This window comes from Poecilia formosa, unplaced genomic scaffold, assembly GCF_000485575.1.
Source record: "Poecilia formosa unplaced genomic scaffold, Poecilia_formosa-5.1.2 Scaffold94, whole genome shotgun sequence".
In the NCBI taxonomy this organism is placed as follows: domain Eukaryota; kingdom Metazoa; phylum Chordata; class Actinopteri; order Cyprinodontiformes; family Poeciliidae; genus Poecilia; species Poecilia formosa.
In genome coordinates, this window is record NW_006800033.1 from 2046189 (window position 1) to 2059290 (window position 13102).

General features: G+C 42.3%; 1 protein-coding gene across 1 annotated transcript; it reads left to right on the forward strand.

Moving 5' to 3' along the window:
* The first annotated feature begins 318 nt into the window (after window positions 1-318).
* lfng (LFNG O-fucosylpeptide 3-beta-N-acetylglucosaminyltransferase) lies at window positions 319-9215 on the forward strand. The gene is made up of 8 exons (XM_007558197.2): window positions 319-897; window positions 4105-4153; window positions 4330-4432; window positions 4522-4675; window positions 4762-4847; window positions 5297-5462; window positions 5581-5666; window positions 5757-9215. Exons 1-8 carry the CDS (start codon window positions 496-498, stop codon window positions 5821-5823), a joined length of 1113 nt encoding a protein of 370 aa, XP_007558259.1. The 5' UTR covers window positions 319-495; the 3' UTR covers window positions 5824-9215.
* Window positions 9216-13102: the final 3887 nt, after the last annotated feature.

The following is a 13102-nucleotide window of genomic DNA, read 5'->3' on the forward strand; positions in this document are numbered from 1 at the left end:
AATCCAGCTGATTTTAAAAAAAGCAAGTCTGCAGCACTTAAGTAGCTGAGTGGACATCTTTTTAAAATCTTGTCTTTCCTAACTTTTGATCAACATGAATAGCTCCTCCTGTACACGTTGCTCTTTGATGACCGAAATTCAGGATTTTCTAAGGTCAAACTTTTTCTTGTGAGATCTTGAAAACTGCAGCTAAGCCGCAGACCCAGACACCAAACCAAACCCCGCCCAATGAACCATCACAGGCTTGCATGTCAGATTCACAGACCTCCCAGAAGGCGTGGCCTCTGTGAGAGATTTTAAATACCCCCACTTTACAATGGAGCTACTCATTTGCTATGATCTCTAAAGGAGTTTCTGTATTTTAGTTTGTGTTTCGCTGAGGAGGAGCAACACCATATGGACTTGGCATCAGTTGCACGTTGCGCCGCTTCATAGTTTTTTTTGTTATGTTTTGTTTTGTTTTGTTTTTTTGAAGTTTCTTTTGAAGTTTTAATCATGCCGAAAAATAATGGGAAAAAGACAGCGATCTCCGTAGCCTCCACGGGATGCCTCTGCCTGCTGCTGCTGCTGCTGCTGCTGCTGGTCGCTGTGCAGCATCACCGCGTCCAGGTGGCCGAGGAGACGGATGGAGAGGACGCAGCTGCGCGCTCCGCGCAGGAGGACAGCGCACCGCGCGCCCAGGATAAGAAAGGATTCTCGACCTACTTCACCAAGCTGGCCCGGGGACGCAGGGAGGTGGAGAAGCCCGCACGGACCTCAGCCGCCGCCTCGGACCCCCCTCCGGCTGAGGACATCAGCGCGGCTGATATCTTCATCGCCGTGAAGACAACCAAGAAGTTCCACCAGTCCAGGCTGAACCTGCTGCTGGAGACGTGGATCTCTAGGAACATGCAACAGGTGAAAAAGCATTCCTGACTTCTTTTTTTTTTCATACTAATTAGTTTGTTAACAGCAATGTGCAAGCTGTCAATGAAGGTGATTCAACTTCAATTAAATATTAAAATCTTTGGCGATTAATGTTTTTAGGTGCTGCTTTGTTCCTCTTGTCACCTTTTGGCACACTTAAATATCCTCGCGGTTCCTGTAAACGGTGCTAAGTTTCTGCAACTCTTTCACTTTTTATTCTCCTCTGAATGATGTCCCTGAGAACGGAGGGAGCAATTTCAGGACCCCCTGTCCTCCCTCTTCTTCCTCCCACCTCCTCCTCTCTGCCTCCCCACTGCCTATTATCCCTCCTATTCTTCGGTGTCCCTGTGAATGCCGCTGCTGCAATGGATGCTTCACAGAACCAACTCCAGCTCTGTTCCCCTTTTCCAGGACTAACAAAGCATCTTACTGAACAAGAAGAGGAGTGGGGGGTGGGGGGAGGCTTTCCCAGCTCTCTCTCTCTCTCTCTCTCTCTCTCTCTCTCTCTCCCTCTTTCTCTCTCTCTCTCTTTTTCTCCATGGGAACATGGGAACTGAGTCTGGTTCAGGCACACTGGGAAGGGATGGGAAAATGGGGGTTTGATGAGAGGGGATGCCTGGGACAAAAGCGGTGCATCTGCAGGCAGGTTTGCACACTGGTGCACAAAGAGAGGCCTTTTATTTCTTTTTTTTTTGAAGAAAGCATATCAAAAGTGATTTTATCCTGCATGTTGATGCACTCCACTTTCAGAACATGCTTGAATCACCATCTGTAACGACACTGACCCATCAGTCACTACTGGCTCTAACATCTTAGAGCCGGAGAAATCATTAGCCGGAACTGTTTGAACATCTCCCATTAAAGGCTTGAACACACCCTCGGCATCTCGCGACATGTGCTAATTGGCTTGCAGCTCTGTCGTGGATCATGTTAGTGAACTGCATCATCCAGAGGTAACAGCAGGACTGATAGGCAGACAGCTGGGGGGATGGAGAGGGGCAGACAGGTGGGAGGGGTGGGGGTCCCGCAAGGACAAAAAGGATAGACTGAGCAGCACAATGCAGGAGGGAGTTTCTGGAGGAAGGGTGCCAGGTGGTCAGGGGGAGACGGAACAAAGAACGGCTTTAATGCCGGCCATATGATGCTCAGAGTTCCCACCGTGTGCATATGGCCGTCCTCATCAGCAGAGGTTTGATTCTCACGGTCAGCTGACGAGCATCTGTGAAGTTTGGATTATTGTTTATGCTTATCTCTTGCTAGACAAATTCACTTCCTTGCACTGCTGTCTATGCAAAGGGACATTTTTTAAAAAAATTTATATTCAAATGAAGTTGCAGTCTCGAAACCAAAAGTCTCCCCGTATGAGCCTCGGACATTTTTATTATAAATATTTCCGTAGCCGAGTTAATAAATTGGCTTCAGCATGAGGCTGTAAAGTACAAGTGGTCGGCCTTGGCACAGAGGCAAAGCGTGGACACATCACGCCTCTAACGTATCCCTGAATTGTTTTCCAGCTCATTTGTCCTGACAAAAAGTGCTGAAAGGCTGCAGAACAGAGAGGGGAAGGAGTCAGGGTGGAGGTGGTTGGTGGAACGAAGGGAGCCTGGTGGCCTTCCTTCCTGTGGAGCTGGAGGCAGCCAGCCAGGCACCACGTTCAGCTCAGACAGGGCCGTTCGTGCAACCCCTTCCTGTGCTCTGGATTGCACCGTATCCACTCCCCTCTTTTTCATTTTCTCTTTTGTTTCTTGTCTCTACTTTAACAACCAAACATTTAGAATCCCCCCCCCCTCCTCTTTTTGGTTGGATTTCATATTCTGTGAAAGCAGCTGTACCTTTAAGCTCCAGGAATCCAACAATGGCAGCAGAAGCTCTTCCCTAAAGTGCATTCTCTTCACTTAACTCCTGCAGCTGTATGCAAATGCAGGCAAACATGCTCAGAATTTACCCAGCGGAGCCTTTACCCAGCATGAAAACTCTCCGCATTGTTCTCTTCAAGAGCCTCTGGCTGCGTTTGGGGCTCAGAGGGAGTGAGGGGGGGGGAGAGAGGCAGGATGAGGAGGAACAGGGGGTGAATGGCCACACACGGTTTTCGATTTACTAATCAGTGGTGAGATCCCCCCCACCCCACCCTTTCCTCCCTCCATCTTTCTTTCTGTCAGTGCCCTGGCAGCTCTGGCAGCTGCCTCAGTGATTAGGCCATCTATTCATCGAGCTTTTAAAGCAAACAGCGCCAGCCTGTGATCCCCTCGCCACTGAAACCACCACCCTGTCCTAAACAAATACAGTCTCTCTGCTTTTAGCATAAAAAGGGGAAGAAAAAGAAAAAAAAAACATCTGCTCAGAATTTGCTCCGAACAGTCCTGCGGTAGCCTCTGTTTGCATCCTTTATTGCGTAGAGAAATAGATCTTTTCTTTAACTGCGGATGCACGATCGAGGCCCTGGCTGACACAAAGCGCCCTGTCGTGAGGCACCACGACCCGGCGTGTCTAGACGCGTGCCCTTGATAAGGTGGCGTGATGTTCGGCAGGTGCTGCCTCACCTGAGGTGAAGAGTAAACATACCCCTGGCGGTTATAAAGCCTGCGGCCTCAGGCCCTTTCATCATACTCATTGAGCAGCTTGCACCTGCTCTGTGGGAGTTATCGGTGGCGCCTTTGTTGCTCACCCTTTTTATGACTAATTGCTACATTCAACAAGTGCCTGCAGTGTCGAGGTTAAAACTCCTCAGACGTTATGAGTCCCTCAGTCACACACCTTCCAGGACAAAGACGATGGAGTGTTGGCTGTAACTTTTTTTTACGCCACTGTTTCAGGAGAGTAAACACTGCGAGGCTCCGATTAGCCGGGCGAGCTGGCTGGTCCAAGGGTGGACGTGATGTGGGGTGTGTGTCTGGGAGGCGGACAGTCTGCCTCCTCCTTTGTCGGTTGTCTGGGATGCTTCAGGGCAGCTGTATGGTTGCCATGGAGAGAGTAAAATGCAGGACAAAAGGCCTTTATTAGAGCAAGGGGCTGTTTAACGCAGTGTGTTTTCCACTGCATAAAAGACACGTTGATTGATGCTAATCGCAGCGGCTTGACGCGAGGAAGCGGGATTTTGTTTTGCTTTTGATTGTGTGAAAGCTCCACAACCAGTGTTTTTTTATTCCTGCTTTATATTTGGACCAAGTCATCTTATCCATGACTTCTCTTTGTCCACAGACTTACATCTTCACAGACGGCGAAGACGATGAGCTAAAGAAGAAAATCGGTGAGTTGTATGTGGAAATTCGTCAACAGAGATGTTTTTTGTTTGAAAGGACATTTCATTAACTACTAAATAGATTTTATGAAAGCTATTAATTTTTTTTTTCTTTTTCTCAGTTTCCTTTGATTGTGCAGTCTCACAATAAAACTATTTCTGTTTCGGTCATTTTGCTCCTGCAGGAAGTCACGCAATCAACACCAACTGCTCTGCCGCTCATAGTCGGCAAGCTTTGTCCTGCAAGATGGCGGTGGAATATGACAAGTTTATTGAGTCAGGAAAAAAGTAAGCCTTGCTGCCCGAGGATGGGCTCGTGCATTAATAGTCTGAAGATGATTGCATCTCATCTCTTGTTTGCTTTTCCTGCTTCCCAGATGGTTCTGTCACGTAGACGACGATAACTACGTGAATGTTCGGACTCTCGTGAAGCACTTGTCTCAGTACCCCCACACCCAGGATTTGTACATCGGTAAACCGAGTCTGGACCGGCCGATAGAGGCCACAGAGAGGCTGGGCGACAACAAAATGGTACGATAAAGCATTGTTGCCCTTTGTGATGTTGCTGTTTTAAAGAAACGGCAATGTAGTAATTGTCAGTTTTATTCCTAAACTAGAAACCAGTCAACTTTTGGTTTGCCACGGGAGGAGCTGGCTTCTGTGTGAGCCGGGGTCTGGCGCTGAAGATGAGCCCGTGGGCCAGGTGAGAATATATTTACTGTTAAAACCAGTGAATAAAAAGACACGTCATCTTTTTCTGGCGTGAAATCAGACTGAACTTCTTCTGTTTTATAAAGATCACCAATATTATTTTCATTTGCAATGTTACTCCATTCTTTGATGAATAGGTTCTTCTTCTACTCTGAGTGGCATTTCAGCCCATGTTACTATACCAACACATACACAAACTGTTTTTTGCATTACTTCTGGGTTTGATGTGCACATTTGGTGCCAAAAAATGTTCATATTTGGTTAAAAAAAAGAAGAGGTTATGTGTTTATATACATGATATGTAAATATCTGGTTTTAAACACACCTCAGTAGAGGGACTGAACATTGTGAGAGTATCTCATTTTGAGAAATGAGTTAACAGAGAAAAGCATGAGTTGTGTTTAGTCTTCACCTTTGTTTTTTCTCTTTCTCTTTTCTCAGTGGTGGCCACTTTATGAACACAGCAGAGAAGATCCGTCTGCCCGATGACTGCACCATCGGTTACATCATTGAGTCGGTTCTGGGAGTCCCTCTGACCCGAAGCAGCTTGTTTCACTCCCACCTGGAAAACCTGCAACAGGTGTCCCGATCTGAGATTCACAAACAGGTGAGACCCTTATAGGATATTTGTTTTCTTTTTCTGTTCTTAAAACATGCATGTGCAGGTTAAGTTTGGATAAAATGCTTATAATATATATATATATATATTTTCCTTCTGCTTCCAGATCACTCTCAGTTATGGGATGTTTGAAAATAAAAGCAATATCATCAGCTTGAAAGGGGCTTTTCCTGTGGAGGAGGATCCATCAAGGTGGGGACGTTTTTCCGCTTCACATTTTTGCAGACATTTGACACGTTTCTGCATTTCCACTGATTCAGTTCTCCGTTCTGCACTTCCCAGGTTCAAATCTGTGCACTGTCTGCTGTACCCAGACACTCCATGGTGTCCCCCTCAGGTTGCCTTCTAGGGTGACCGCTCCTTTCTCATCCTCGTCCCCGTCGCGCCTCGGTATCTGAAACGCTCACGGGGACCAGTGTTCTTTTTCGTATGAGACCGTGTTGCTGCCGCATTGACGCCGCAGCCGTGCATGGTCTGGAATTGTTGTACTAAGCTGCTGTGCGGCCCTTCTTTGGACTCTTTTTCTTCCTCTCTGGGGCCACAACTCCGCCCCCAAAACGCTGGGGCGGAGGAGTGCGTCTGTCAGAAGGAAGTAGCTTTTGCCATTTAGCTTTGCAGGCAATCACTCGTGCTTTTTGTGATGTAAATGTTGCTTGTAAATGCATCAGAAATTCTCATAGAATGTATTCTCATATATTCAAGCCTTTTTTGCCAGCACTATATTTTTTATTTTTTCCGTTAAAAACTGTAATGCCACTCAGGTATGTTTTTGACGAGATACTTTATAGCGTGAACATTTTTCTTCCTGACATTTGCATTCAGTTCTAGTCTAAATGACTCCGGATAAATGCTCTGAGATGAAGATTTTGCTGCAATTTTACATGAACAGTGTTACTTTTCCCACAACCTGAGCTGGCAGTTGGCAGATTTCCAAATGCATTTTTTTTTTCTTTTGAGGGACCTAATCTGAAGTATGTCAGAACAAAGCACTTTCCACCCCTTATTTTAGAAAAAAAAGAGACTTTTTTATGATTAACTGACTGAGTTTATGTACTTTTAAGACATACTTTAGATTTGATTCCAAGGAGAACAAAAATAACCCCCTAAGAGACTAACTTCCCTATTCATGTCTATGTATTTAATAACACTCCTTGCATTAGTTACAATCAGGGAAAAGCAATGAGTGGAAGAGATTGTGTTTCGGAGGAGGCGGGGGGAAAGCTACAATCTGCTTTGAAAAGGTTTTATGTTGTTTTAAGAATTGCACAGCTGTGTTTCAAATGACCTGACGTCTGCACCTCACCTCTACAGACCCCCTCACAGCGGAGAAGCGCTGGCTAAAACAGCCAAGAAACGGCAACATCTGCTCGTGTAATCCACGCTGCAGTCTATTGTGGCTTGCACAAAAAAGCATTAGGAGTTTATCTGTTATTGTCAGCACAATTGGTCCTTATTTACACATAAATCCAGCTGGTTATTGTTGAGGTGAGAGCAGCGTCAGTGTTTCCACATGGAGGTGTTTTGATCCCTCCGTGTCCTCTCTCACCCATATTGGGTTTCATCTTTATGGTGGTATTGTATACTGCACCTTTGTTTAAAAAGAGTAGTGATTGTGTATGCTTAGAATGTAACGTTCTCATTGTGGTTTACGCCGATTTTAAAGGACTTGGCCAGGGTTTGTGTTATTTTTTTATTTTTTATTTTTTGCTATTGCCTTGAACTGTGCTAGATGACTGGTGTTTATTCTCCAGTATCTGGAGGGTTTTAGCAGTTCATTCCCACATCTGACTTCTCAGGGATTATGAGCTGATCCTGGTATTAACCGCCAAGGGACCCACGGTGGGACCCGAAAAGTTGAATAAAAGTGCATAACCACTGGGAACCTTTTACACAGTTGTCATGTTGTTACTTTAGTTTTGTCAGAGTTTATATAGAATTTTTTCTTTTTAACTAGCTGCAGGCAAGTTTTATGTAAACATGGGAGCAAGTTGATGCAAAACCAGAAGTGGTATCTCACGCTCAAGGGGAAGCTGTTGAGTATAATATTAAACAATCTACTTTAATTTTATTTTTCTTCTCGCTTGACATGTATTTACTTCTCCATATGCATTTACAGTTGGACTATTGTTTCTGCCAAATTTGCATAAAAAAACCACTTTAAGTTAAAAGAACAGTGTGTAATAATTAGTGACATCTAGTGGTCAAGGTGAAGAAAGCAGGCATGTTAACCATTGCAAAACTTAAAATAAGTTGCCTCTAAATTTAGTTACAGTTAAAACAAAAAATATTTCTGCACAGTTTGTGTATAATTTTTCTACGGTATAATTACATTTATTAACACTATTAGATCCTCTAAATGTACAGAAATATATTCATCAGGCAATGTTATGGCATGACACTAGAATGGCATGAGTTAATTAGTTAGTATAAAATAAAATATTGTCTACTAATGGATAGACTTTGAATAAAACCACCCGGATGAATCAGAAACCTGAGAAAATAATAACATTAAGCTGAAACACAGAGGACACGAGTTTCATGATCCTTCAAATATCATTCAAGGTGAACCATGAATGTACAAATATGGAAGACACTTGTTTCATTAATGACAAAATAATCACAATCACAAATATACACAGTCACGCATATGTGCATGCATCTGGTAGTATATAATAAATATGCATAATAAGAAGTATTAAAATGATCCAAGAATAGATCCTTGTGGCATTCCTACAGTGCAGTAAAGATAAAAAGAAATCACCCCAACCTAAATGTGTTGCTTGCACTGTTTGATAGACATGATTTCTTCTACAGATTTGCTTGTTTTGGAAGAACAAAAAAGTGTATCAATATGGATGAGAGAACATTATGATTGTTTATTTTGCTTCTTTAGACTCTGTCTAATATAATAGATAAAAAAAAACAATTTACTGCATATCAACAAGAGAAAAGAGTTATATTAAAAACATTTTGTATACATTTCTACTTAAATACTGTATTAGCTGTAACTGTAAAAGAAAGACTCTCTTTCAAAGCACACTAATAAGTTTTCCCACCTAAACTTCTGGGATGGATTTATATAAACAATAATCATGATCCAGTGTTCCACAAAAATGATTAGAGATAAACTCCTAAAACAAATAACTGCTGCAGGAAGCTGGGGGGGATGGCAGGGTCTTTGCCAGAACGGCAACAGTCCATAAACCTAAACATCATTAAACATGTATGGAGAACTGCGCAAATCCCGGAACTAGATGGCTTTTGCTGGAGAAATCAGTCAAAAAACCCAAACAACAGCAAAGAGACTCTGAGCTGGCTGCAAAGACTGTTTGTTTTGGGAAATTGTGACACTACAGAGGGCATTTGTTCACTGGTTTACCGGGTAAGCACACAGAAGACTTTAACACTAATATTTTAAAGCAATAATACAAAAAAAAAAAGAAAGAAAAAATGATAAGGTGCTTCACAGGAAATGGGAGTAGCTGGCTGATGCACAGCTGAAGATTCATCATCAAAGCGATGCATGGGAGACAAATTACTTGCAGCAAACATCCTAACCACAAACCATAATCACAGCTTTGTCCTTCAGAGATGTACAGTGGGAAAGAAGCTAAAGCCTTTCAAGTGTCTGCAGCTCATGTTCAAACAGTTTTTTCAACATGTTGACTCATAGAAAGTTTTGTATAAATGCGAACAAAAAAAGTTTGCCTCATCGGCGTATCGAATTTGCAAAAGAAAAAAAAAGAAGAAATCAAGGCATCTTTTACGGTTTGTTTCAGAGACAAATGTGTTTTACAAACAGAAGGAAGAGAGAGATTTGTCCTCTGGCACAGAAACCCTGGGAAACACAGCATGTGGCTTAGGTATGACAGTCTTTGAATGTAAAAACAGTAATCAGATAAAAAACAGTGTGATATTTGCTTACAAAAGAGACGAGTTTTTATATCAACAACAAAACATGCATGTCTTGGTCTAATCTACCTCTAATCTCCATAATCTCCCATTCTAAACAACATTTCATATAGTTTTATTCATCTTAGGTTGCTACAAAACAGGGAAATAAGATATGTGACAGCTTTGGACCGATTGGTGATCCCTCGACATCAATAATCTGTCAAATACACAAACATCTGCGAGCAGCTTTTGAATGCATAACAGCCGTTACATGATTATTGTCCTTTGGTGGTTTTCCACTGTTTATCTTCCCTGCAGTGTTGTTTGCTATTGCAATTAAGGCTGTTTCCATACCAGCTGCGGAGCAATCCTGCCTGACTGAGCTTTTAAGCGTGAGCTATTAGCATTTTCAGTCTGTACGCCGAGCTCAGGCCACGTTTTTCCTCCTCACAGTTTGGACAGAGGACTGAGAGAGAGGAGCCACTCACTGGAAATGATTTATGATTGGCTAATTTGTGCCCCTTATGCAGTGGATCTCAAAGATGTACACGCACTCATGTGAAATTGCTGTTTATGTTGCGCAAAAGGGGATAATTTTGGAATGCTTTGTTTATTTTGTAAAAACGTTTGCTGATTTTGACCTGTGAAAGTTGTACTTACTTACGTTTATTGTGAATCTGCACTTAATAAACTGATTAGAATTTAATCGTGAATTAACTAATGTGATATTTCTCCTTGATAATGTAAAAAAAAAGTGATGAGGTGCAATAAGCGGCTTAAATAAGAGTGTGCACCCTTAGATAAATACTTTGTTTTATGCATCTTTTAATCTGCTTTCAAATATTTAGTCTCCAGCTAAACATCAGCTACAGTGAATCTGTTTACACTGAAATAAGCTTTGGCTTTAGAAGTGAGGGTTTTCTTCAAATTTGCTTATTTGTGTCCATTAGCTGCATCTGTAGTCTTGAGACAGCTCCCAAAGGATCAAAATGATCTCATTGTATAAAGGTATCAGTCAGGAGCAGAGTACAATAAGATGGAAAGGTTTAAACGCAGAGGGGTTTCCATTTGAATAACTGCAGAATACCTTCAAAGAAAAGAAATGACATCTTTGGAATGGCTCATCTGGAGTCCATGATTAAATAAAGCAGAGCTGAGGACAAGAAGATTTCTCAAGATCCGCTAGATTTGGAAAATATTTACCAGGCAGAGTGGGCAAATGATGAAGGAAGCTGATGGACTATTAGCAAATTAATGCTAATAGTAGTAATGCTAAAGTAGAATGAAAAAGTGCTTCAACAAACTATTAGTTTATGGTCTACACCTGTACGCTAACAGATTACTATAAAGATTGTGTGTACATCTTTATATACACACAATTAGGATATTATTGAAAAATACATTAATTTCGTTTCACCAAGAAACACATTTTATCGCTCAGTTACACAGACTGATGCTTTCAAGCCTTTATTTTTGTTAACTGTCATAGATTTTCTGCTTCCAGGTAATGGAAACACAAAATGTGTAATTTGATTATATGAAACCACCACAGAAATATAAGGAAATATGATTTTACAGTTTATTGAACATGACTTAGGAGGGACCATACTTTCACACTAATTCTTTGTTTTCCAGGTAAATTGCGTGAAATATGTGAAAAATGTTTCAAAAATGGTTTCAAAATGTTCTCATTTTATTTGCTGCACAAAAAACCTTTGACCCTTGAATGTGCAAACATTTAATGTCAGTTGAAACATATTTGACTGACATGGCAGTTGAACAGTTGAACATGTTTCGAGCAGCTACCAAAAGTCTGACCATCAAAATGCCTCAAACTTGAATGAAAATTAACATAATGAGATATTACTCATTAAAACTGTAAATCGGCGGTTTAACTGAAACCAAATAATGACAGATCCAAAGCAGTGGAAGGATCCCCTGGAATGCTGTTTTGCATATCCTGGATGTGGCGACAGATGTGCAGCTCATAAAAATCCAACTGCAGACGGCCGCCGCTGATCCGGCCACCTGCCTGCCAGTGAGCTGAGGCTGAGGCGGCGGTGTTACGGCTGATTTCTTTTCGCAGATAAAGGAGCCTCTACCATGAATGCCATGTTTACAACACACAAAGAAAGCCTGCATTGACCTGCCTCGCTTACATTAAGACTCACGCTTTTGGGAGACGCGTCTCCTCTGAGGACATGGGCCAGACACTAAACACAAAACACGAGTCGTTTATGTTGCAACTGACAGGCTGAGAGAGCAGTTAGGTTTTATGACTGATTTTAGATGCTCACGTCAAACACTTTAATCAGTAAACCAGAGGAATGCAGGTTTGAACTCGGGAGGTGATGGCCATAACATGTTCTTTACAGCTCCGTTACATCAGCCCGTGTCTCCATTAAACGTAAGAGTAAAAACAACATGTTGTGGAAAACAAACTGACTTCTCAAGTACATTTAAGCATATATCACAAGTGACTGCTGAAGCTCAAATACAACCACAAAGGCGTGAAATTCAATAAGGATTGACTCAGATTACAGTTGTAAAAACAGCTGAAAGTTACAAAACAACTGAATGTTAGCGTCGCTAATCATTTCAGGGCTGTAAATTATTTTTTGATGTCTGTAGAAGAAGCTCTCCGACCAGAGTTGGTGTACATTTTAAATACTTTTTTTTTCTTTTTCTTTTTCGTTTTATATCTCTGCATTCAGTCGCAACAGCAGGAAACCCAAGCAAGCCTGTTAACACTCTGCATTGTGACCCGTTTAAAACACAAACACCTCTGTGTGCTTTTTTACACCTCCTATCAGATCTCTGAGTGGGAATTGTGAAATTTCACATCTCTATAAAGCCACACGCCTTGCATTTGTTTGACTCACAATAGAAGAGCGGCTCTAACTGCTGAGAGGAAAATGGAAAGCCCCATTTTTTTGGGGGTGAGGGGGAGGCGGTGGAGGGGATGTGGCGAAGCATACATGTGGATGGATGCTTCTGAGGGACAGGGTGCAGGGGATTACAGAGACGCTGGCCAGTTGCACATTGTTTTCATGACTCTCTCTGGCTATATCAGTCAGTCTCCAATTAACAGCCTGCATTGTCTGCAGGATTAGAGCTGGCGGGACAAGCCCCGCTGGACTGATCTCACAACAACTGGCAGAGGCCTTAATCCCTCTCAGCATGTGCTACAAAGACCCACCAAGTAGGAGTTTACCCATAATCCGGGGTATCACATATCTCCACAAGAAGAGAGACTTGAACTTCATAAGCAGCACTTGAGTTGAGGACCTGAAAAATGCGGAGGACCGCTTGTCTTGAATATGTAGGGTTTCAGTTTATGCCACGAAAACAGGTTCAGGACAAGCAGATCAGTTTTTGATAGATCAGTTAACTAAATCATCCGCACTGATTTCTTTTTCACGAGAAAGCGGCGTAGCTTTCTCGTGAAAGCTACGCTCTTGTTTTATGTAAAACACAATAAATAAGTATGAAACTAACTAAATTAGAAAAACATCCAAGAAACCTATTTAGAGCAGCATATTCTATAAATTCAAGGGGAAGGAAAAGAGAAGTGTCTTTGAGGGACGCTGCAATTAAGATGACGGTCTGAGCAGCATGGATATTCGGAGTTAAGGTAGCTCACAATTTTTGGTGCAACCAAAAGCCAATTCTCGATTGGCCCAACATTTCAGTTTGGATCATGGAGCTGACTGAGGAGAGAGCCCTCAACGGCG

What these genes read in the sequence shown, in the direction of transcription:
- lfng (XM_007558197.2), top strand. Translation starts at nt 496, where the DNA reads ATGCCGAAAAATAATGGGAAAAAGACAGCGATCTCCGTAGCCTCCACG. An exon ending in GATCTGAGATTCACAAACAG is followed by an intron (nt 5,463 to 5,580) that starts GTGAGACCCTTA and finishes TTCTGCTTCCAG; the next exon opens with ATCACTCTCAGTTATGGGAT. An exon ending in GTGGAGGAGGATCCATCAAG is followed by an intron (nt 5,667 to 5,756) that starts GTGGGGACGTTT and finishes TGCACTTCCCAG; the next exon opens with GTTCAAATCTGTGCACTGTC.